This window comes from Thunnus maccoyii, chromosome 4 (genome assembly GCF_910596095.1).
Source record: "Thunnus maccoyii chromosome 4, fThuMac1.1, whole genome shotgun sequence".
Lineage (NCBI taxonomy): Eukaryota > Metazoa > Chordata > Actinopteri > Scombriformes > Scombridae > Thunnus > Thunnus maccoyii.
The window spans coordinates 24,652,061-24,675,703 of record NC_056536.1 but is presented as its reverse complement, the minus strand read 5'-3'; the positions used below and the strand labels follow the sequence as shown (position 1 = coordinate 24,675,703).

The 23,643-nt window shown below is 38.0% G+C and overlaps 3 protein-coding genes across 5 annotated transcripts; all 3 read right to left on the bottom strand.

The window, feature by feature from the left end:
• Positions 1-189: 189 nt before the first annotated feature.
• LOC121896267 (myoD family inhibitor domain-containing protein 2-like) lies at positions 190-2,388 on the bottom strand. Of its 2 annotated transcripts, XM_042410047.1 has the most exons (5): positions 2,288-2,388; positions 1,882-2,034; positions 1,574-1,652; positions 892-1,131; positions 190-684 (listed from the first exon to the last, which is right to left on the bottom strand). In XM_042410047.1, exons 3-5 carry the CDS (start codon positions 1,650-1,652, stop codon positions 422-424), a joined length of 582 nt encoding a protein of 193 aa, XP_042265981.1. In that variant the 5' UTR covers positions 1,882-2,034; positions 2,288-2,388; the 3' UTR covers positions 190-421. The 2 variants fall into 2 exon arrangements, with proteins under 2 accessions (XP_042265981.1, XP_042265982.1); XM_042410048.1 differs by lacking the exon at positions 2,288-2,388 and having other exon boundaries at positions 1,882-2,179.
• A 99-nt stretch (positions 2,389-2,487) lies between these two features.
• On the bottom strand, positions 2,488-16,688 carry LOC121896306 (forkhead box protein P1-B-like). Of its 2 annotated transcripts, XM_042410105.1 has the most exons (16): positions 16,585-16,688; positions 14,028-14,168; positions 9,985-10,122; positions 9,805-9,894; positions 8,692-8,812; positions 8,354-8,459; positions 8,115-8,222; positions 7,193-7,280; positions 6,703-6,780; positions 6,396-6,591; positions 5,920-5,996; positions 5,671-5,772; positions 5,375-5,502; positions 3,861-3,915; positions 3,478-3,644; positions 2,488-3,333 (listed from the first exon to the last, which is right to left on the bottom strand). In XM_042410105.1, exons 2-16 carry the CDS (start codon positions 14,151-14,153, stop codon positions 3,171-3,173), a joined length of 1,743 nt encoding a protein of 580 aa, XP_042266039.1. In that variant the 5' UTR covers positions 14,154-14,168; positions 16,585-16,688; the 3' UTR covers positions 2,488-3,170. The 2 variants fall into 2 exon arrangements, with proteins under 2 accessions (XP_042266039.1, XP_042266037.1); XM_042410103.1 differs by having other exon boundaries at positions 9,805-10,122.
• Positions 16,689-18,347: 1,659 nt separating this feature from the next.
• On the bottom strand, positions 18,348-23,623 carry LOC121895973 (eukaryotic translation initiation factor 4E type 3-like). Its single transcript, XM_042409557.1, has 8 exons — positions 23,394-23,623; positions 23,048-23,222; positions 22,068-22,140; positions 21,094-21,188; positions 20,940-21,000; positions 20,784-20,850; positions 20,467-20,622; positions 18,348-20,362 (listed from the first exon to the last, which is right to left on the bottom strand). Exons 1-8 carry the CDS (start codon positions 23,449-23,451, stop codon positions 20,316-20,318), a joined length of 732 nt encoding a protein of 243 aa, XP_042265491.1. The 5' UTR covers positions 23,452-23,623; the 3' UTR covers positions 18,348-20,315.
• Positions 23,624-23,643: the final 20 nt, after the last annotated feature.

Genomic DNA, 23,643 nt, shown 5'->3' with positions numbered 1-23,643 from the left:
ACCATCCTCTCCCTGCGTTCCTGTCCTCTCTGCATGTTGGTGTTTTATTACTTTGCTCTGTGGTAAGTGTGGCTGTAAGAACAAGAAGGCTGACACATAGACGCATACCGCTCTGAGGGCTATGTTCTTCTTTTATTATAACAACCAACTCTACACTGTTTCAACAGGTGGCAGTAGTTGCCTGTTGAAGCACACACCCTCTAAACCATGCACATTTCCTTATGACTCAAACAGAAAAAGAAAGATTACATTTTTTGTTTTACATACAATGACTGAATTTGCAGCCCAAGAGAGCAATGAAATCCAATTGTAATGCTGCATTTTAAGCATTTAAGTGTCTATAGAGGAAGACTTTGTGATTTTGTTTGAAGTGAACTCATCGTGTGTGCAGGGCAAAGGTTAAATACAAAAAGGGGCCTTGTCAGCGATAGCACATCTCTGATACCTCCATGGCCAGCTCTAGAAGATCTGATATGTCCCGACAAGAACTGCAGCAATTACAGTCCACATCCAGCTTGGAGCTCAAGCCATCTTTTCCCTGCTGGTCCATCTCACTGGAAGCCGTGATGTATTTGAATGAGGGGAAACAGCGGCTCACAGCTCTCTCACATGTATCCGGTAGCAGGACCATTAACTCATAGAAACGACAATGCAGACAAGCGAGCAGAAGTCCTGCACAGTCATCTGGTGGAAGTGACAAGGTAGAACAAAAGAAGATCAAAACTGGGAGTAAATTGCTCAGTGTGAAATAATACCCACTGAAAGTAACATCCAGTGTTACCACAAAGCAACTACACCACTTCTTAACCTTGTTAATGATTAACTCTACAGTATCAGGGCTGATCAGTGTTATTACAATATCAACAATGGCTCAGAGCACTTAAACAATACCTCCGGTGTCTGGCTGGTATGAGTCATCAGAGGAAAAACGGCTGCTGCTGTTCTTAAACTTGTCAGAACACATGGAGAAAGTGGATCCACCCCATTCACTGCCACCAAGGGGATCATGGGAGCTGGGATCAATATCCGGCTTGTCTAGCTCTTGCTCGGAGATGGTGCTCAGTCGGGGTACCTCACTGACCAACTTGCCCATTGTCTTTCTAGGTGGAAAGCCTGTTACTGGCGTGTTCCCTTTAAAAGAATGATACAAGCAATAAGGGAATGATTTTGGACTTGACTGCATTATACATAGATATCTGATAGTATAAACACCCAGCCCAGTCTATGTGGGAGTTTCCTCAGTTTTAATTATTCAGTGCACCATTAACATGCAGTATATCAGGGAGGTGAGACTTGAAGTGCGTCATGGAGTAAGTTTGCTTGATATAATTTTAGCGAGGAGGGATTATTGATTTGCAAGCTTTTATTTGGATCTAGTTTCCTGTTTTGAATAGGCCTGATGAAAATATATACTGTGCTGTGTGAAAATGTACTCTCCCACTAACTCTTGGCATGAACCACATCAATATCACTGGTAAATCACTGTAGCATTTTAACCTCACTTTTTATACAGTGAACTTAATCCCAGCAGTATTTAACCATATCAGACATAAAGTAAACTGAGTAAACCTACCATCAGAGACATGGTCCCTTATTTTCTCAAGCTGGATACAATCCACATCATTCAGAAGAGACTGTGAGGGAGTTGTCATCTTATGCAGCACAAAGAGGAGGGAATAAACATGCAGTGAAAAATGCAAACAGCTTTATAACAGCCTAAATAACCTCTAAATCAAAGACTAACCCAGGCAGCAATAAACAATTGTTGCAACATCCTGTTTTTTTAAGTATAATAATCATGCAGGAAATACTTCTACTTCTAAAATTAGACTAATATGGTTGCAAAATGAATGCTGTCCAATAATTTGCTTTAAATATTACCTGTCTGTACTGGTAAATAATCCAACAGAGTAAAGCGTTGCATCCACAATCCCTTTGAGTTTGAGCTCAAGTACCTCCAATCATCACGCACACACCCACATTGTGAGCACACTCCACGTCGATCGATACTTGCCAATCAGCACAGATACAAATCTATGAAGGCATAATGCATGCAAGATTCATTCAATTATGGCATCAATATGAAAGCTTTGTCAAGCAAAGCCACTTATCACACACTTATATTAAAGAAGTGACGACAGACGAGACTAAAATAAAACGTTCTTACCACAATTTATCGTCTTGCCTGAACCGGCGCTTTTAACACCACGCTGGTTTTGTAAACCACTTGTGTTTCCACATCTACTGACAGCACACACATGGATTTATGATGTTAAAATGGACATACCACAATACCGCAGTGGAAAGTTGGCCACCCAGACCATTTGCTTTCCTCCATTACCTTCCATTAAGAAGTCATTACTGTTGACCGAGAGAAGTGGGGCTGTTATCAAAACTGCACCCTGTTATATTTTCATCATGTGAAACAACAATGAAAGCGTACCGCTGAGGCAATCATTAAACTAGATGAAAGACAAATACAGTATACACATTTATCATGAGGAATTTATTCATAGAGATGCATTGGTTTACAATAATGGTAAATCTATTTTTTCTACTCTTACAAGCTCAATTAGAGCAAATTCAGCAATGTTTGTGGCGGGGGTGAAAAAGACCAACAAGTATAAAGAAGTCACACATTCTTTTGATCAACTGATTATACCTTCAATACAAATATATCAGATCATGTTGGCAGTGAACATTTTCATTTTTTTTAAAGCAACATTTTAACTTCCTCTACAAAGTTTGATATATTATGACTACTAAAATAAAATCAGGTAGTGTGGCCCTAACATAGCATAAAGTAGCTACACAGAAGGGGTAACTTTTCATTGTGAAGTGCTAACTATTAATGTTCCCTTTGCTTTGGCTTCTCTGCTCATCATGGTCCTTCTGTATACAGATATAAAATAAAGATAAATCATGAACAGTTTCATCACATATGTGTTTTGGTGATCTCACTCTACTGTACAGAAAGAATCAAAAGCTAGATTAAGAACAAAAAAATAAGAAATGCTGATAAATAAATTAAAAAAAAAAAAAAAAAATCCCCTAGAAGAGAGTGTTTGGTTACGCAGATGAAGCTGTTGTTTTTTGGAATCTTTTGGAATACAAAGTCACACAGGCTGTGAGTGAGGTGGCCTCGTATCGGAGAACTTTGGACCTCACGGTCAGAGAGAAGGCACACGATCCAGATGAAGGTTAGGCCTCTCCGGGCTGCCGTTGTCTTCATCGTGGTTCATCTCTGGGCTGTGGCCGTGCTCATCTGTGCTCTCCGGAGATTCATAGGGATAATTTTCACATATCTCCTCATCCTCCTGCTCCTCTTTGATGCTGGTTTGATAAACATGCAAAAAAAAACAAACTTGTAATTAGGACTTGTGATCACATAATTACATTAAATCACAGCTGAGTCAAATACACTAGAGGTCGGGGAATGTAGCGGAGCCCGTTTCGGTCTCTGGAGCTGACACTTACAAAGCTTGTGGAGGGGACTGAGTCGCGCTGCTGTCACTTTGGTATCCGGATCCGTTGGCAAGGGCTCCGTTCATCTGCTCCTGAAGAACGTGAGGCAGGGAGTGTAACGGGATGCTTCCCATAGTGGCTGGGTTGTAGAAGGAGTTGTTGCAGTCCACACCACCGCTCTGAAAAAAAGTAACATTCACAGCTGTCATGTGTATGATACTGCGACACATAGTAGACTGAGTGGTTGCCATTTTCAGACTACTGCGATATTTAGTATTGGGGCAAGATACAGTGTGACACATTACTGTCACCTTTCATCTTTGTCTGTCCGCTGCAACAGACTCATATTACTCATAATACACTATTCAGAGCTTGAAATAGTAGATTTCTGTTACCTGGGGAGCAGACCCAGCAAAGCCCTGGCGGTTCTGAGAGTTCTTCAGCAGAGATCTGTTAGTGCAGAGAGAGAAAATAGCAGGTTATATTTTATCTTGTATCAACATCTGTAGGACCTGAGATAAGTGTTTGGTGCTGACTTTATACCAAGAAAAGAATTTGGTGCACTTGCAGTTGGCCATTTGCTAAATCCCTTACCCGAGCAGTAATTGTTCAATCATAGCTGTGCAACCGTGACTAGGCACAGCAGGCCTGTCGAGCCTCGTCAAGCGGTGGGCATGGGGCTGTAGTAAGTGTTATATTCTGTTTCTAAAGAGTTTGGAGGGTGTTTTTTTTTTTTTTTTAGCCTTTCAAAAACCAAAAACACAAGAGCAAAAGTGTGAGGAATAAAGTGAGACCAGCTGCTCTGACAGAAGCTACAGATGTTAGCTTGTTCTGCTAATGCTTGAGCAACCTCAGCCAAATTCACTGGCACTTGTAATGTTAACAGTGAAACATACTCTTTAAAAGATATGAACAATACAATATAAATCAATAAGGGTTACATTAGAATTGATTAACAGTCTGATCTTACTTTTTTTTTTCTATGACTACAAATATGCCTTCTACATGGATCATCAACTTGTCAAGATGGTGAATTTCAGCCTTTTGGCACGATATGATGTATGCAGCGACCAAGGGAAAAACATAAGATCCCTTTTACTGGATTCTTGTTTTAAAACAAGAAAAAAAAAGTCAGCTGGAGACAGCGTTTTGACCAACTGATGGAGCTAACGTGCATATAGTATGTGCAGTAATGGAGCAGAGAGCTTGACATGCGTAGAAACTAACTCAAACTGTAAAAATGTACACACTTTGATTCCAGGTTTGTATTGTACAATCTACACAAATTTGATGCTAAAATGGTAAATGGCTGCTTATATAGCCCTTTTATCTAAAGTGCTTTACAATGTTTCTGCTGCTCACTCACCACATTCACACACACTCACACACCGATGGTGGCAATCCACCACGCAGGGTGCTGGTGTAACCATCGGGAGCAATTTGGGGTTCAGTGTCTTGCCCAAGGACACCTCGACATTCAAACGAGAGGAGTCAGGGATCAAACCACCAACCCTCTGATTAGAGGACAACCCGTTCTACCTCCTGAGCCACAGCCGGCCAGCAAATTTGAGTCATTGTTTCGGGACATTACACTGGAAACAAGACATTTTTGACCAGTTGCTGACAGTGGAAAAAAATGTGGAAGTCCAGCTTGCAGGCCAGTGCAAACTGCAACAAACGAGGCACTTCACGTTGTTAGCAAAGCCTTCCATTTGCTTGTGCAAACTGGCCAAATTGGATTTTGTTTGTAGCACACTTATAGCCTTTGAAACTCAAAAGACTTGTTTACAGTATAGATATTGTGTGCACTTTATGAGGTACAGCTACAAGGTCAAGTACTTTGATGTGAAGCATCTGACTTCCAGTAATATCTGAAAACACACAGGCTCTATGTCCAAAGAACACCTACCCATTACCAGCAGTCTTTTGGGGCCTTCTTCTGTGGAACTCAATCTCATCTACCGTCCACACAGCTCCCTTCACGTTTTCCAAACGTACAAAGCATTTATGGAGGCTGAGATTATGTCTGACAGCATTCTGGAAGATTAAATAATAGAATAAATTAGGAGCTGAACACATCTCAAGTATTAAATTAGTATTTACCTTGTTGAACTGAAATGTAAACACAAGCAATTATTTCTGTAGACTTTTTCCTATTTCATATATTAATAGCCGATGACATTTCATGCATAACGGAGTCAATACCTTCCAAGTCGCTGCATTGCGCCTGAAATACGCAAAGTTTCTTGTGAACCAGTTGTAGATTTCATTTAATGTCAGCTGATTGCGAGGTGACTCAAATATCGCCTGAAATAGATGAAGAAATGAGAAGAACAATTATAGATGTGGATCCACTTAATTGTGACTTTGGAAAGCTAAAGTCATGCAAAAATGTACATTCTTATTGTCAACAGTTCTTTTGTAGCTGTGTAAAATAAATGAAGTACACTTTACCTGTCTTATGAGAGAAGCGTATGTAAATGGAGGTCTGACTTCTGTGCTCAAGTAGAACTCCTTATTATCAATTATATCTGCGGAAAGACATTAACGAACAATTTTTATACGCGCACAATAATGTACAAAATATAAGGAAGAAACATGTTACTATAAAAACTATAAAAAAAAGAAATAATATTTAAAAAAATTTAAATAAGAACAAAATATACTGCTTGTGTGCCTTTCAAATGTTTTTTTTAATTGTTTCGGGTTGGGCTCTTGATACCTTTTATGCTTTCCTGCTCAAACAAGTGTGTTTGTTTGACACATAGTTTGGAGGTCTGCATGTTGGCACCTACGTGAGCTGCTATGAGCTAATGTAAACACAAACTGTGTCACTATGAAATTATGTTTAAGTGTATCTTAGCAGAAGCATGTTTCAGCCTGAGCAGTTCTCTATTAATTAAAGTTCTAATTCATGATTTCACTGTTACCTTGGCTCACAGACCGGCTATACCGCCTCCGTACAGGGGATCCAGTGAACATGCTATTGGGAGTGAGGACTGAAGGGGATTCAGACAGCGGCGTCAGGGGTGTGGATGGTGCCGTGGCACTCTGAGACAGGCTCATAGGAGGAGGGCCTTTGGGCAATGTTGCCTGGGAGAAGGATACATTAGACGCTAGATTCACCTGAAAAAACAACAAAAAAAACAAAGGAGTTAAGTCAGAAATACGTCAGTGTAACTACAAGCAAAGCAATATTTATTTTAATTGAAGGAAACAGTCATGGCAGGTACTTACAGGCTGTGCTGCGGGTTTGGGTTCAGAGGACTTCAGATGAGCCATCATAGCTTGCAGTCGCTCCTTGTCCTTCTTCAGCTGTGTTAGAACCAAAATAGAAATTCAGAGTTGGTGAATTCACGGCTTGAGTTAAGTGACATTCAGTGTGGGGATGACGTCTTTCCTGGCATCCTGAGATGTGTAATTATCTAAAAAGACATCACTTCTGTTTCCAGGCCTGGTGTGAAAACACAACACCACTGCAGACATTTAATAGGCTTTCATCTTTTGTTTTCTATCTGAAAACTCTTTGAAAGCTTTTCTCTTTCAAAGGGTTTTCAGATAGAAAAGAAGACAGGATACCTCACCCCACTCAAGCAATTTCTCTTTGTGACAGCACACACTGCTGTTGATTAATCAATGGTGTGTTGTCTGTTTTGTTGTTTGATTAAAAAAAATAAGAAAATAAAAAAAAAAAGCCTGATTAAAAGAAAATAATATGAATGCGTACCTGGAGTTCCAGCTGCTGAACCACTTGCATCTGCACACGACACTGTGCTGTGCTCTTGTCATCAAGTATATGTTCACTGTTCAAATGTCTGCAAACAAAAAAATTCAAAATCATGACATGCTTTAGGAACACCTGGTATGTGCTGTGCAGAGGCCTGTTTCACAGAGGCGATGTGCGAGCATCGCTTACACGCAGATCGCAAATGGTGCAAGAGCCGTGTTTCACAAATGACTATCACTCGCAAATTGCAGATCAATTTCCCACAGTTCTCTCATGTGCACATGCACAGCTTGCAAGTTTGGTGTTGTAAACATGTTAAAATTAGTGAGACAGGAAATGATCTCGTGTTGCAAGTCGCAGTTTGCATGTTGAACATTTGTTGAGAGACTAAAATGGACTCAACAATAAAACATAAGAAACACATGATAAAAGAAGGGGAAGTAATATTTTATACAGTGATATAATTGACTTCCCTATGTAGCTATACAGCAAACTCCTGTACTGATACTGAAAGTAAGCTCTCATTACAAGAGTACTGTTCTTATTTGTTGTTGTTGTCAGAAACCAGGTTTATTGCTACATAGGTTTGCACATAAAAGGAATTTGCCTTGTTGTTGTGGTGCATAACAGTCAAAAATATATACAAAATTAAATAATCCTGAATAATATCAAAAAGAGAAAGACAATAAACAAAAAAAACATCTGTAAAATATGTTATGAGAAGAGCTTCTGCAGGTTTAATTCATTTTAAATCGATGAGAATGAAATGAAATGTACAAATATTTACTACATAATGCAAAATACAGAAAATACAAACATGTCTTTATTATATACACATTCTATATCTGTGCCACAGCACACTCTGATTGATGTGAAGAAAACACACGCCAGCTTTAGAGGTATGCAAGGTTTCACCACTTACTTGAGGAATGCCTGAAAGTCTCCAAAGACAGTCTCACAGCCAGGCCATTTACACATGCCGTTTCCATACAGAGGATGGCTATTCTGTGTGTTTTCATCCAGCGGCGCACTGCAACAAGTACAAGTAATCCACCATTAATGATACAACTCTGAAACTAGAGCATGACTGTACAACCGGAGGACGGAACAGGATATATAACGACATATGTCTGGACAGGAAAGTGTAAATTTGTGAAGCACCTTTCTTTCCTCTTCATGAGAGTGTGAAGACCATTTGTAGCAGATTGTTGACTGGAAGACTCTCTGGTGTCCCCACCAGCGGACAGAATGCTACCATTCTCACAACCTGAAAGTGCACATATACACCAAAGATAAGTTGTTGTGTTCTAGTACAGTGGAATGTCATTCCTTTCGCATGAGGAAGCATATAATTACAATTGACTCTTGCATCAGTGTTTACTTAAAACTGGAAACCTTGTCAAACACCGATGAACATCAAGCATTGTACCTGAAAGTATTTCCTCTACATGTTGCATTCCCTACACAAAACATACAGTAAGAAGTGCAGCACAGCATACCTGGGGCTGTGATGGGGCTGGTGGGAAGGACAGACAGCAGGCCTTGCCTCTGCAGGTTGAGCAGATGTTGCTGCTGCACCTGAAGGAGCTGCTGCTGGATGGCAATCTGCTGAGATGTCAGCTGTGGCAGAAAGATAACACAACCTTGATCAGTGACTGCCTTTCCTGTTTGTCATACCAAATACAGTTGTTATCTGGGTTGTGTCAACAGTTTGATTCATGAAAGAAATCTTTATCTATGAGGAATTTATGCTATGATGAGATAGAGGAGTAAAATATTTTGTAAGCTTGAAAATGTACACACACACACACCTCAGCCTCACCAAACATAAAACCATGAAGTCAAGCGCTGTCAATCATTTTAGCTTACAAAAACTGTGAAATCAGCAAATGTTAAGACATTTAAAGAAGGAAAAAAAACACATCTATTTGAGCTGTGACACAAGTCTGATACCATTTATTTTTATGATAATATTCTCTGTTATCAAACATTGTGTGCAGCAACACTTCCAGTTTTTTTTCCCCTGTATTTTGCTTGTAAACAACAGACCTAACAGAAGAAATGCCCACTTCTGTTGTCATCAAAACTACGCAGAGCACATTTGGTACACAACAAAATATTTTCTGAATTTCCTGCCATGTGCACTCAGCCAAGTGCCTACTTGCGTTATGAATTTCATGTTAAGGCTGCGAGTGGATGACGGATTTTAGAACACGCTGGGACAGGAAATCATTACAAATAAGCACATACAACAGATAAAAACATCTCCTATGTAAACCAGATTTGTTAAAGCTGTTATAGCTTCACCCTAAAAATGCAGTTTTTGTACGAATTACACACCATGAAAAGCCTAGAAGTTTTCAATCCTCCTCTTCACAGAGAACTGGCATTTTAAAAGTGATATTCCAGTCTAAGCAGTATGAGTAACTGATTATAATAATTATTATTATGATTTTGATGTTAAGTCTTCTGTCATTTAACCCTTATTACTACTGAACTGAATCAGACTTGTCCTTAATATTGGGAATGATTATCCTTGTTGCATAATACATGTTACAATGATTAAATATTAGTGAAATTATCAAAATATTGCTATAATAAATAAAGATTACCTCTTGGCTAACAATCCCAGCATTCTTCTGTTGTAGCAGCTGCATATTTAGCTGCTCTTGCTGATTCTTGAAGACCTCTTGAATTTGTTGCTGCGGACACATTGATGAAATTTGAGTTAAACAAAAATTGTGTTCAACACAGACAACAACAAACACATAAATCTTCTTAACATACATTACCTGGTGTAACATGAGTGCTTTCTGCTGCTGGAGCAGGGCTTGGAGCTGCTGGGGACTGAGAATCTGCTGCTGTGGTGTCTGCTGCAGCTGTTGTGGGGCCTCTGCTGGTGGGGTCATCATGGACAATGACACTGTAACCTGCATCATCCAAACATCATATCAGTTAAAATCCATACCTCGAAAAAAAGATAACACTGCGAAAGCCAAGTCCAAGACTTTAGAGGGGAAATTTTAAAACAGACACAAGCACGGCAGTGACTTAAAAAAAAGAAAAATACAACATATATGTAGACTGTTCTGGTTATGTGTATGTGTGTTCATGCTAATTCCTTCAAATCTACTGTATATATGGACTGCATTCTTGTGCGCACAATCAGTGCGTTTACATATAAACAGGTACCATATCTCTTTAATCAGGGTAAGGGATTACGAGAGACAGCTAGACTTCTGCTGGAGACAAATGATTTCTTGGTCATGTGTATTTGTCAACCGAGTTTCTAACAGAGCTTTAACTAGAGTTCATTCGCAAGACAAAAACTTCAGACAGGAAAAGTTTCACTGTGACTGCAGTGTGGCAGGATAAAAAGAAATATTACTTGCAGTGATGCACCCTCATATCCAAAATAATTAAAATCCAAAGTCAGACTGTGAAGTGAAACTGAAATAGACAAGTCTAAATAAGTTTCCACAGCTGAACAGTAGGTTATTTGTGAACACAGGAAAAGGTTTGAGCTCACTTCAGAGTCTGTTCTCATCTTTGCAACACGACAAATCATCGGCTGTATATTAATACAGACTACCGCTATGCAAAAGTCAAGCCAAGATATCTCATTCAAGGGAGTTGCCATTTTGCTTGTGTGATTTGGAGCCAGAGTCTGCGCAGTAGACTAGTTAAAAGCAAACTTTTCAGAAAAAAAAAAAGTACTTAGACAAACATCAGCATGATAAGAACTACCTATAAATGACAGAAACCATCTTTGGGAAAAATCTATTCGATGTATACTTTGATTGTTTAGTTTGGTTCATGGGACATGAGCCAAACTAAACATCGCTAACATGGTCTTATGACCTATACCGCAACCAGCCACCAGGGGGTGTTCAAGATGTTTTGGCTTCACTTTAAGGGAGCTATCATAACGTCCATCTTTATATACAGTCAATGGTCCAAACACTGTGACCTAGAAGATTCTGGCAGATGCAGCACCATAAATATTATTAATACACTTAATATATTCCAGCTTCGGCTAAACAATATGGTAGGTGAGTTTACTTTAAGTGCACAGTCACAAAAATAAAAATGAACGACAAAAGCAAATTAAATAGGCTATATAAAGTATAAAAACAGTAATACAATAAATTCAGATCTTTGTTTATTGTATGGAGAGATCTGTTTACTGAGCAACATATTTTGCAACAGTCAGGTTATATCAAGTTAATGGACTCCCTGCCTTTTTACCTCCTTCCTGGTTTTTCCCTGTGATTGTACTCCTATGTCTCTGTTTCAAATGAAAATAAAAATGTATAGTTACTCATAGTACTGCGTAATTATTATTCCCAGTTCACAGGTCAGTCTAGTAAGCTGACCTTGGCTCTACAGCCATTTTCAGCTAAAAATAAACCAAACAAAAAACAACAACAACAACAACAACAACAGATGGCTCGAGGGAATTAGAACTCCACCAAAACGACAACAACAACCAGTACCAGAAAAACAACAACATCCTCTGCTAGGCTTGCAGCAATTACCACACCCCTCCCCCTCACTGTCAAGCCTCACAGCTCAAGGGATGTTTACAGTAAACATAAACACAGTAATCAAAATTGCACAGAGATATAAATAATGAATAAAAAAGCATACAGAGTCTGTTTACAAAAACAGAACTTAAGATTCATATTTTAATTACGGTCTGAACCACAAACAAACATTTCTCTCCAAGGCAGAGTCTGTTTTGAATCGGGTAAACAAACTGACAGTGAATTTCACACAGGCTTTGGGTTAACAATAACAGACGACTGCCTCCTAGTTTGTCCTTTCTTATGAAATTCAATGCTGCAGAGGTGGCCACCAAAGCAATGAAAACAGGTCTGTCCCACAAACAGAGCCAGTTGGCCCCCTCTATTTTTCTGTGGACACCATCAACACAACAACAGCCTTTGCCTAATCCCTGTTGCCATGGTAGCCAGCAAGTCCAAACATCTTCTGTTGTTGTTATTGTTGAAAGTCATACCAGTGAGCAACAGAGTGTAAACATTGATCTGTTCCCGCAAGACTGGTCTTGTGAACTCTGAGATGAGTGACAGCACATAGAAAAGCTGAAAACTTGCTGAAAAACAAACAATCTGCCTTCCCTTGTGAGAATGAATATTTACTCATATGTACTAATGGGTGCAGCCTGTGAAAAGAGTGGCATTTATAAAAACACACACATACTTGCTGATAAACTCACATGAAGATTCAACATGATGAGATCTAAAAGAACATTAAATTACAAAACCACAGAAATGTGACATTACTTTCATTGACAGACACAATTGAGCAAAACATCAAAATCTAATTGAGAATAGCCTCCTGTAATGATCTGAAATGAAAAAGAATTAAAAGAGTCGGACAAACCTGATGATCTCCATTTAGAAGTCTGTTCTAGAAACTGAAAAAACAAAAATGCTGCTCAGCGGTAACATTCAGCCTTAAAAATCAAACAGAGACTCGCCAACCTACATGATGTGAGCATAAACAAAACTCACAATATAACACTGATCTCTCCGCCCAGCAGGAGTTTTGCTCTCCCTCCCCTTTCAAACCTCAGCACAACCTCCCCCATCACTGAGCTCCCCTTCAGCATAAATAGAAAAACAGCAGTTTGAAGAAGACAGAGAATGAGAGAGGTACCTTTATATGTAAAAAAACAAAACACTAACCCAAAATCTCATTTAGTAATAACTGGCTTCCCTGTGTCCACTGTCCTGACTGACAACAACAACAACAAAAAAACAGTATATGATGACGTACAGTAATTCAAATGTAGCACAACTAATTGTGATTCATATTTTACTGAAGAACAAGGAGCTGCAAAATGTATTTGCTACATTAAGAATAAACATTTACACATTCCCTCATGCGGCTGTACAGTGTTGAAACAAAGCAACAGAACTGCACTCAACAGCAAAAAAAAACATTTAAGCATTTCTGAACACAATGTCATTTGTTTCCCTACTGTGATGTCACTAGAGCTGAGCAAATTGGTTCTGTGGTATTAAAACTTACAGTAACTGATTGCACACAAAAAAAATAAATGAACATGTTTTCCATAGATCTATGCAACATTAATCATTCTGTTCATTCTTGTCTGTTTTCACCCACTTCCACCCACACACTCGTCTTAAATATTGGTGGATTGTGGCTCACTTGTGTCCATGTTTTAAATCAAAAATAGCCAGAAATCAAGACTATGCGTTCCTTGTTTTCAGTTTCAACAGACTTGTTCGAATCTTGACTGTTTGAGCAAACGTTGTGAAATATGTTGTTGCACATGAGTGATTTCAGCAATGTGGTACAATCATTTAATGGATCCTACTACGCTGAGAACAGTATAACTAACAAAACAAATACATTTTTACAGGGCTGAAAAAAACAATTATTTTCATTTTTGATTAATGTGCCGATTGTGTTCTTGATTAATCATCGTGTTTGTAATAATTACCATCACAATTCCCCAGAGCCCAAGTTGACATTTTCAAATCACTTTTTTTGTCCGACTAACAGTCCAAGATGAAAAAAATACTCAAAATATTTTTGTATGTATGAAAAAAAATAGCAGCTGATCTTTACATTTGAGAAACCAGAACCAGAAAAACTTACTCAAACAATCAATAAACGATCAAAATAGCAGCAAATAAATTTTCTGTCAAACGATTAATCAATGAATTTACTAATCATTTCAGTCTTACAGGCACAGCATTTTATAGATGTGTAAGAATGATGCTTGTAAAATAAAAAAAACAAATGCTGATGTGCTGAACAGATGCAGCTGGGAATGACTGACCCTGGGTGCCTCTGGAGGAGGAGTCTGGCTGCTCCTCAGTCGACTCTCATTTTCAGTATTATTCCCGTTCTCTGTCTGAATAGCTGGAATGGTGTGGCTTGTTGGTTCTGACCCAGACTCATGCATCTGGACTTCACTGACCTGAGAAAGGAAATTAGTGTAATTGAAAACAACTGGATAAAAAGCAGAACGATATGATGAAATACAGAAAACAGAATGCCACTTTCTGGGTGATTTTGATAAAGCTGGTACCACAGATGGTAATCAGAAGTCCATTGTCCAAGCAAAATTTTTACAGTTGTATACAATGGTCTCTGAAATGGCCCCAATTATTTAGTCATTCACCATGTGAAAGAAACGCAACTTGTTTTGGATGTTAAAAAAAGAAGTTAATAACTGCACTGTTATAGTTCTACCCACCAAGACAAACATTCTCTTCTCCAAGTGAGAGAGGAACATGCTAGGTCTATTTGTTGAATAACCAAGTGCTGCCATGACTACTGTAAACACAGGGGCCCTGGGTCCGTGTTTATGTGCAAACATATCTTCTTTCTGGAACAATTTACCATTAACCAGGTGGTGCGATAAACGGCTGTGGCAGGTAGTACAATGCACAAGTAGGCTTTTATGTATACAGCTTGGGAGTGTTTGAGTCAAAAGCTAAACAGCATAAACAAAGGTAAATAAAGTAGGCAAAAAATAAAGTGAGCAGATGGAAAACTACACAGAAAGCCTCAAATGAAACAGACCAAACTGCCTCAAGGATAATGTTATTAATTTCAAGGTTTTTCCAATGATCAAAGTCACATACTGAAATCCATCTGTTCATCAATCAATCACCACCGAGAGCCAACATCAACATTTGGGCAACATCTGACAGATGATCTGATTAGACTACATATACTCAGATAAAAATTGTGATTGAAACAGTTAAGTCAAATAAAGAAGAAAAAAAAACACAGTGTTTCCTGCCTTTAAAATGACTAATAGATGACTGCTGAGGTGCAGTCATGCGTCATAGTCAAGTTAGAACTAAGATGTTTAAAACTGAGGTATCTCCTGCAACTGAAAACTAAAACTGATCTAATCATAAAAGGCAGTTGCTGGTGAGGTTTTCCCTCTGTTTACTTTTGCTTTCAGGATCAGGATTAGTTCTCTAGACAAAGAACAGCGTTTCCTTGTCATTTCTGAAGATGTTGGGGGTGGGAGTGATTTTGGTTGTGAGAGCCAAGCTCACCACTGGGGCCATTTCACATCAGTTCCATTATGCATTATGGTAAAACACAGATATTATCAGGGATACTTTAGTATTATGATAATTAGATAGTTATAAAGCTGCGATGGGGACAGGCTGTGTAATAATCCCATGATGACTTTTTTTTTACTGTATTTAAAATGTTCTCACCACAGGAGCAACTTTCCATCACTCTTCAAAGAAAAGAAACACCGCAAAGTGGCCTTTTCTCAAAAAAGAGCAAACAACAGACACCTCCTCCCTTAAAGTAGACTTCAATAATATAAATACTTTTTTTTTTACATCTGGTTTCACACACGAGCTGTTAAAAAGTATCATCTCACATCTATAGTTAACTCATGTAAAAATAGAGAAGCTTTGAGAAAATACCCCTTGAATAAAAAGAAATGAATATATACTCTTACATCAGTGCTGCTTAAATGTAAATAACAAAACTACAGGATAGGAATGATACAGATAAATCCACAAGATTCTCCACAGTTTATCAGAATACACGGTCATGTTAGCCTAGTGTTACTTTGTATTACCTTCAACTTTCTCCGTGGTTTGGATCTAAGCTGTTGCACAGCGTAAGCCGAAATTTTAGTTTGAGGTGCACTCAACCTTTTTTTTGGTCTACGTTTCAGTCTGCAGTGGCTGCGTTGCACTCATTCAAAAACCTATGGGTTGATCGGCCCGTGTACATAAGATTTGATGATAGTATTGTAGTCTCTGCTTAAATAATGTAACGTTACGCCTAAGTTAGCTGACTTCCAGAGCACAGTGCACACCCAACCATTTTACCCTGCGATCGACACCGGGAACGAGACACATTCAATTCTGAATGAACGTGATCTGATGTAATGTTAGTTGTGCTTATAAGCTATGATATTAGCTATATAGATGTATATGTAACGTTATGCGATTTCAGTTAGCTTAACCCAATATGAATGGAATCGATATCCGTTAACACCAGCCATTGCAGTCTGAGGTTTGCGTTCCTGACTTGAACCTTTTAGCTAAGCATATTAACGGAGGAAACGGGAGGTTTAAAAGTTTAGTATGTTAACTGTGAAAATAACCTAGTGTTGTCTATCTTCTGTCTTTAATAATATATGTTAGCTAGACCGGAAAACTGTTTTCAAACCAAACTGGCGGATAGCGTTAACAGTCCAACAAAAGCTAGCAGCCAGTCATAACGCTAGCTTACAAGAAACGTTTCTCTCTCTCTCTTCTATCGTTTTATATCACAATGAACCTGACATTATATTTATAATTCATTAAGTGGATTTTTAGCGCGCGGTAGAGCTGACGTTTACTCACCGAATTATGTACAGGTGGACAAGCTTTGACTCGGGGTGGTGTCTGAAGAATAAACCTCGGAGTGCCTTCCTTGGTAGCGAGCTAGCCACAAGTTGCTAACAGAGGGCGTGGCTTATGTAAAAGTAAACAATGGTGACGTCATGCTCACACGCGGGACTGTTTCAGATCATCTCGAATTGTGACGCAAATACGAAAAAGGCAATAATGATAAAAATGTAACTAATATTCAGTATAAGAAATATACACATCGTTGCTTACTTTGAGTGTAATTCCTCCCTCTAAAAAGAGACAAATTTAGTTATACAGTGAGGCAAATTTCACATAAATAAATCCAAATTTTTAAAAAGGTCTTCGAATCCAAGCCTCACATAAAGTCTCTGCAGTAGCATCTTATTTATTTATTGTATCTTTTTTTGAAGAAAAAAAACACATTTATGATATGCAATTTCCCCTTTTTGTATTTATTTATTTATGTATTTAGGATTTTTTGTTTGTTTTCGCTTGAAAATATGATGTCTGTGTTTTTGTAGGTCTCTTGTAGTATTCGCATGTTAATAAAACAATTTTAAAAATGATTAAAATTAAGTTAACCATCTATAGGGTGAAACAACATTATCTACACAAGAGCAGATACAGTTAAATGGCCTTTCATATGAAATTAACCATTGATCTTGTGTAAAGGGTTAGCTGAAGGGCAAAGTGGTTAGATCAGGGAGAGAACAATACCAATTATTCCTTTTAATGATATTAACACAGTTCCATCAACAATTGCATTTATTTTCAGTAATTTTATTTTTTTTTAAAACTGTCCCAATTTCAGCAAGTTTCAGTCAGTCCTTTCTGGAAAACACAAAAAAACTTTTATTCCTTATATCTCTTTTTTATCCTCACATCTAAACATTATGTGATGGAAATATTTCTGTAACAGAAATTACCTCCACTATTGAAGATTAAAAAGGCACATCCCCTTTAAATGATTGGCTTAACACTTCTATTATGATAAAATGGAAATTTATTTTGATTAGAACATTATAATTTCATTCCTACATGCAATTAGATTCAGTATGAGGTCAATACTGTTTTCCCCGTGGAGATGAAATTCAATGCAGCCTTCCATTTTATTTATATATTCTCTTCAATATTTCTGTCAGTGCTTTAATGCAACCACAAGATGGAGACATTTTCCTTCTGTCCGTCATGAAATGGTAGGTTTCTCTTACTGAAGTAGCTGGGCTTGTGTGTGTATTCATCCCAAAAGAAAATTACAGTGTTCTAGCAGCCATGAGGGAAAAAACATCACATCAACAACAGAGGTAGGTAAGAACCTAAATACAGTTAGTTATATACAATAACTAAAATGGACTAAAAATGAACAAAATCAAACTGAGACCAGAGATTAAACATAAGATCATTATTTTAACTGTGTGTACTGAGTATACATTGTACAATGACAATGTCCTGTAATATACTCTATATTAGAACTGCAAGTCAAGTAGGGGCTGCTAAATCCTGTACAGTACAGTGTAGGATTGCCTTGATATTAAAATAGAATTATATTATTGATTGTGCTTTTTGTCTATATGTAAACATAGCCTTATAGTGGCAACATTGAAAATGAATGGTCAATTTCATAATCATGAAATGCCTTGCATTTATTAATACGTTATATTAAAATGTCTAACATTTGATTTGCTGCAAATATTTACTTTGTGGAAATGAAAAATTAGCAAATCCATGTACACAGCTTCCAAACAACAAAAGACTTAGGTTTAGGCATCTTTATTTTTCAAACACGTGTAAAACTAATAGAGAAACATGACTAAATACAGTTTCAACATGCTGAACACAGATGACTGTAACATTCTAAACTGCTGGTAAACACAAGGCACCATCCAAGATCAACAATCAGTTACAAGGTCTGAGATCTTAAGTGAGTGGTCGACTGCATATGTGCAAGGGTACAGTAATTTTCTTATCCTACAGTATGTGCTTTTTAACATTGTTACATGGACAACAGAACAACAAAAGGGAAAATAAAGCAATGTTAAGTTTGGCAAAGTCAGTGGTCGGAAAATATATTCCTCCGTATTCTTGACTTGAGCAGAGAATCCATGCCAAGCCACTAGCTTTATAAATAACTCAGATGTCTTAGTATTATAGTACTAGTACACATGAAAATCTGCTCTGCATTATGCCGCCTAGAAAAGTCCATCTCACTCCCTCACTAACACACTCTCACACACACACAAACACACGGGAAAGGCGCCTTTGGTGAGATGTATAATAATTTGACTTCCTAAATTTCAACATTTCACTAATATGATTATGATTTTTGTAAATAATACAAATACAAATAAAGACAAAAAAGAAAACTTTAAAGCTATGGATCTGAGAGAAACTGAAAATCTTTTGGTGCAGCAGTAGTAAACCATCTCTGATTAACTTGTTTCATACAGATTCGACCATGCTGCAGTCCATCACTTCACCAACACCAGTGAATTGTACAAATACACTAAAACTGGCCACAAGCAGCCATACAATAATGTGAGATTTAGATCATCTTTCTTTTTTTTTTTTGTGCCCCACAGACAGATTTCTGTGTGTCATGTCTTTGTTCATTTATGCCGGGGCCAATATTATCTGCTTTACAAAGGGTAGGTTTCACAAATTTTAATTCTAACACAGGTCTTATGAACACATAAAAAAAAAAAAAACATATCATTTCAACTTTGCCATTCACACATCACAAATGTTTCTATTAAAAGCTGAAAAAGAAACCTCTTACAAAACAAACAAAAATAAAAACAGCATTACACTTCATCAGAAAAGGTGACACAAAACCAAAAGGGTATTTGGTCTCAGTTATCACAATTCTATTTAATCCTGGAGGGACTGTCTGATGTCTTAGACATAAGAAACAAAGTGCTTGATTTAGGGCAGAAGCTTTAACAAAATTACAACCACAACACTGCAAATTTGCTGCAAATTCTACAGAATGGAAATGATTGCATATATTTCTCAGCATCTACTCATAATGTTTTATGTACTGAGGTCATTTTATTGTAACACGAACATTTTCTTTTCACAATCCATTCATATTCTAAAGAAGTAAATAAAAAAAGAATGTGCAATTTTCTGCTCAAATACTAGCATTACAGCATACTAAATATTTACGTTCTCCAGTATAGGCAACTGTATTTTGGCTGTAAGATACAAAACAGAGAAAAGAGCTGACTAGAAAAGCGTTGTTATGTATTGTTAAAGGTTTGCTTTGTGGAACTAGGCCTCCTCTTAGATCCAAAAATGAGATTTAATTTAAAGACCTAGCTTTGTTTGTGCTCAGGAAACTGCACAAAATATGCTATAATACATCTAAAAACATTTGACTGTACATGATCTGCTGTTTTTGGTTACAGTTTTGCAAAATGTTGCAGTATAAAAACATACAAACACTGCCATAGATAAAATGAAACTATAATGGTTTTTGCTTTTGGCTAAAACAAAAGTATTTTGGATATAGTTGAGTGACAGTAGTGCTCAGAAGATGGGGGAATTCCATCAATTGCGAGTCATAATACATGGGCTACATTTTGAGGTAATTACGATACACTGAGAAACTACGAGCTTCAACCCAACCGCTTCAAAATTTGCCCAAATATTACGGTCCAAAACATGTTCATAAGCAACAACAAAAAAATCTTTTATATCTCAAGGGTCTGATGTGCAAAATGTTAATGTCTTGATCGACCTCCTTCAAAAGCATGGTGCTCCTCGTGTGCTGAAATAGAAGCAAACAGAACAATTACTCACATTTTATGGTGTTACTGTCAGTCCCTATAAAATCTATGAAATCATTGTTAACATTCAAAAGGAAATACTCACGCTTGTAAAACACTGCTTTAAAGGGTATTTGTGGCAGGAGCTCATTGATTCTTCCTAAGATTTTTGACTCATTGGCACACGAAGCATTTCCATTCCAGACCTGAAAGACATCTTCTCTGTCTCTTACACTGACACTGACCCCAACCACTTCATCCTCTGCAAGAACAGCACCGAAAAATGACATTAATGCATTTCAGACAATATTTACGGTATTGTGTAGTTATTACAGCAATGTCATTTTAATTAAATAACTGCAATTATTCTTTGCCTTGAACCAAAGCTACTGAAGCTTTGTGTAACTCAATCAAGAAATTTACCTGAGGCACAATAATCGCTGAACTGCTCCCCAATAGTAGCCAATAGCAACTCCTTCCACACAACAGACTGTAAATATGAGGACAAGTTTGTTAAATAGTAAATAATTGACATGCAAATAGTGCATAACAAATACTTTTATTGATCGTGTCACTTACGGTGCACTCTTTTGGTACTTTCATTTTCCAAACGCCGCCTTTAGCGTTGCTTTCTTCCTCCCTGTATGCAAAGCAGCATACAAAAATTACACAAAGCAGTTTTAAACAGTTGTGAATATTATGAACACATACAGTACAGGTACGTTTAACTCACCAGAGGGGTTTTCTTTCCCCTCTCATCAGATGATAGCTACATCTCAGAGGCAAGCTGGAGACACCGGGTATGTTGTTGTAAACTCTCCAGAAGTTCTACTCCAGAGCCAAGGTGAGAAAGGAAACAGGTTGTTTAATTGAACCATTTATTGGCACAGTGAGACAGCTTTCATTGTTAATATTTCACATTTGTTACATTGTAGGAAACAGCCAAAGGTCTTTTCTTCACTTCTCTAAACACCCAAAATATCTATGAATCCTTATCCAACACAGCTGTGGTTAGGGAGTAATAACGAGGCAATTGAACTCTGTAACATCCTGCTACAATCACCAATGATATATTAAAAACAACCTGGCATGCTAATTAAGTCATAAGTAATTATAAAGATTAACATGTCGATTAGCGTGTGTTTCTGTGTCAGCAAACCTGTTTTGACACTTCATCAGGAGCTCTCCAAACTCTTAAAATTATAGCGCATGATGACATAATGTCACACATCATGCTGGCACAGTAACACCAGCCTACACTCAAACCAGCCTAAAAATGCTACGTGCAATGCTACTGCACCTCAGGCTGATCACAGTGTTAAATGTGGTTTAACCTGTACACGTAGCATGTAGTGACGCTACTGCGGTGTTTTGCATGCAGTGTTTACTTTCAAGCCTGACGTGTCTCCTGATAAGAGTCTTCATTATAAGCTTCTGACACCGTAACGCACTGTGGCCTTAGTGTGTACGGGAGAAAGAGAAACTCCCACCAGTAGAGTGGAGATATAACACCTCAGCACATAATCTTGATTTGAGTGTAAATGAGGAAACTTGCTATAGAAATGTGTCATAACTCAACACCTAGAGCAGCAGAAAAGTAGCAAAGGAGATTATTCCTCCTGTAAGCTCTTACTGAGTTGCTGTCAATGTACCAACACTGTGTCTAATGGAGGTGTGTCCTTGTATCAACATTGTAAAGCATCTTACCTGGACGGTCTCCACTGTGTAGATTTTCTTCAAGTTTGACTCACATTCAGCTGCTGTTGTTCCTGGCAGAGATCTGACAAAAAAAAAACAGATAGACTTTTAATTAAATTCCATTTACATGATGTATTCCTTTAAAAAAAGGGCTTGTAAAAATCTCAGGCCCTCTGACTTGACATGTTCCAGATGCATTTTCGCAGTGCTTCGTTACTGAGACATGTTTCAGTGAGCTGCCCTCCAAGCAGACAGGATGGAGGGGGGGATCAGATGACAAATAAGCCAGTAAACAGTAAACAACACTGACCCCATTTGAACACAGCACCCTCCAATTTGAACATACTGTGAATGATGAGGCTTGTGTATCTGTCACTTGTGGTCAACTCTGTTGTGATTACTGCATAACATTAACTCTGAGATCACTCTTAGAATAACATCTGAATGCTTGAGTGGGGTCTTTGTTTGCCACATATGTTTTAATGTAACAGAAAAAAGAGTGTTTTACTAGACAGTGTCAACAAAACACACCACCAGTGATTCAACAAGTTTTTGTTTTAAAAAAGTAAACGCTCAGGATAAATTCAATCTGTCCTTTTCTGAAATCAGGTCCAGTAAGTATATTTGGCCAGAGAATTTATCTCTCATAATTACACCATTTTGTTTATTTTAAGATCCCCCCACCAAGTAGAGGACTTGCGTATGTAGGTCAGAGGGAAAAGAAGTTGGCAGAAAAGCTGCATCAAGCCATTAACAAGCAGTTTTTGTTATGTTATGTTTATATGATTTATTAAGACAAATAATCCCCATGTTGCTGTTAAATACACCTCATTTGTTATGTAGGTTGCACTGACCGACTTACACCAGGCCTGATAAAGTCGTCACCTCCTTTCTTTGTTCTCATTTAAAAAAAGGTCGGCTACCAAGAGTTAACCTACATGACAGTGGCTGAAAAATAATGATATAACGATGGAGGGGAAATAACTTACCTATCAAGCCAGAAAGTCCACGGAGAATGTAAAGGCAGCGTGTCATTTTCTTTATCACTTGAAATGCCTCCCAAATCTCTGTCTCTGATGTGAATGTTGTGCTCCAGCAGACCCGGCGGGCTTGATGATGTGCTCAGCTGTAATGTGGCAGCTACCGGGACTGCCATTGCTTCCTCTGAAAACCGAATGGCTTCGTTAAAAACAAGCAGTTGTCTGGTACAGATGTTTCCACCAGAGCTGTTATCGTATTATATGTATATATATATTTCTATATATATATATATAATATACAGGTTCGTTAGGTGAAATTAACCCAGATCAGCTGCTGACTCATTGGTCGCCTCACCGGTTTGCGCCGTCACAACAACAGAAAAACGATGACGCCCGCTGACAGCCTGCGGCATCTACAGAGCACTAGAGCGACCCAGAAGTTTCTGCGTCTGTCCACATATATTTTCACTGAAAATATATTTACGCGCGCAATATGAACATACAACACTTCAGTTCTGGTTAATTATTCAGTTGCTATGAGCGCATTCAGATTCAAAGGTTTTGTTGATGTCGGGTTAACTGGAACGCGTCTTCCGCAAATGTGA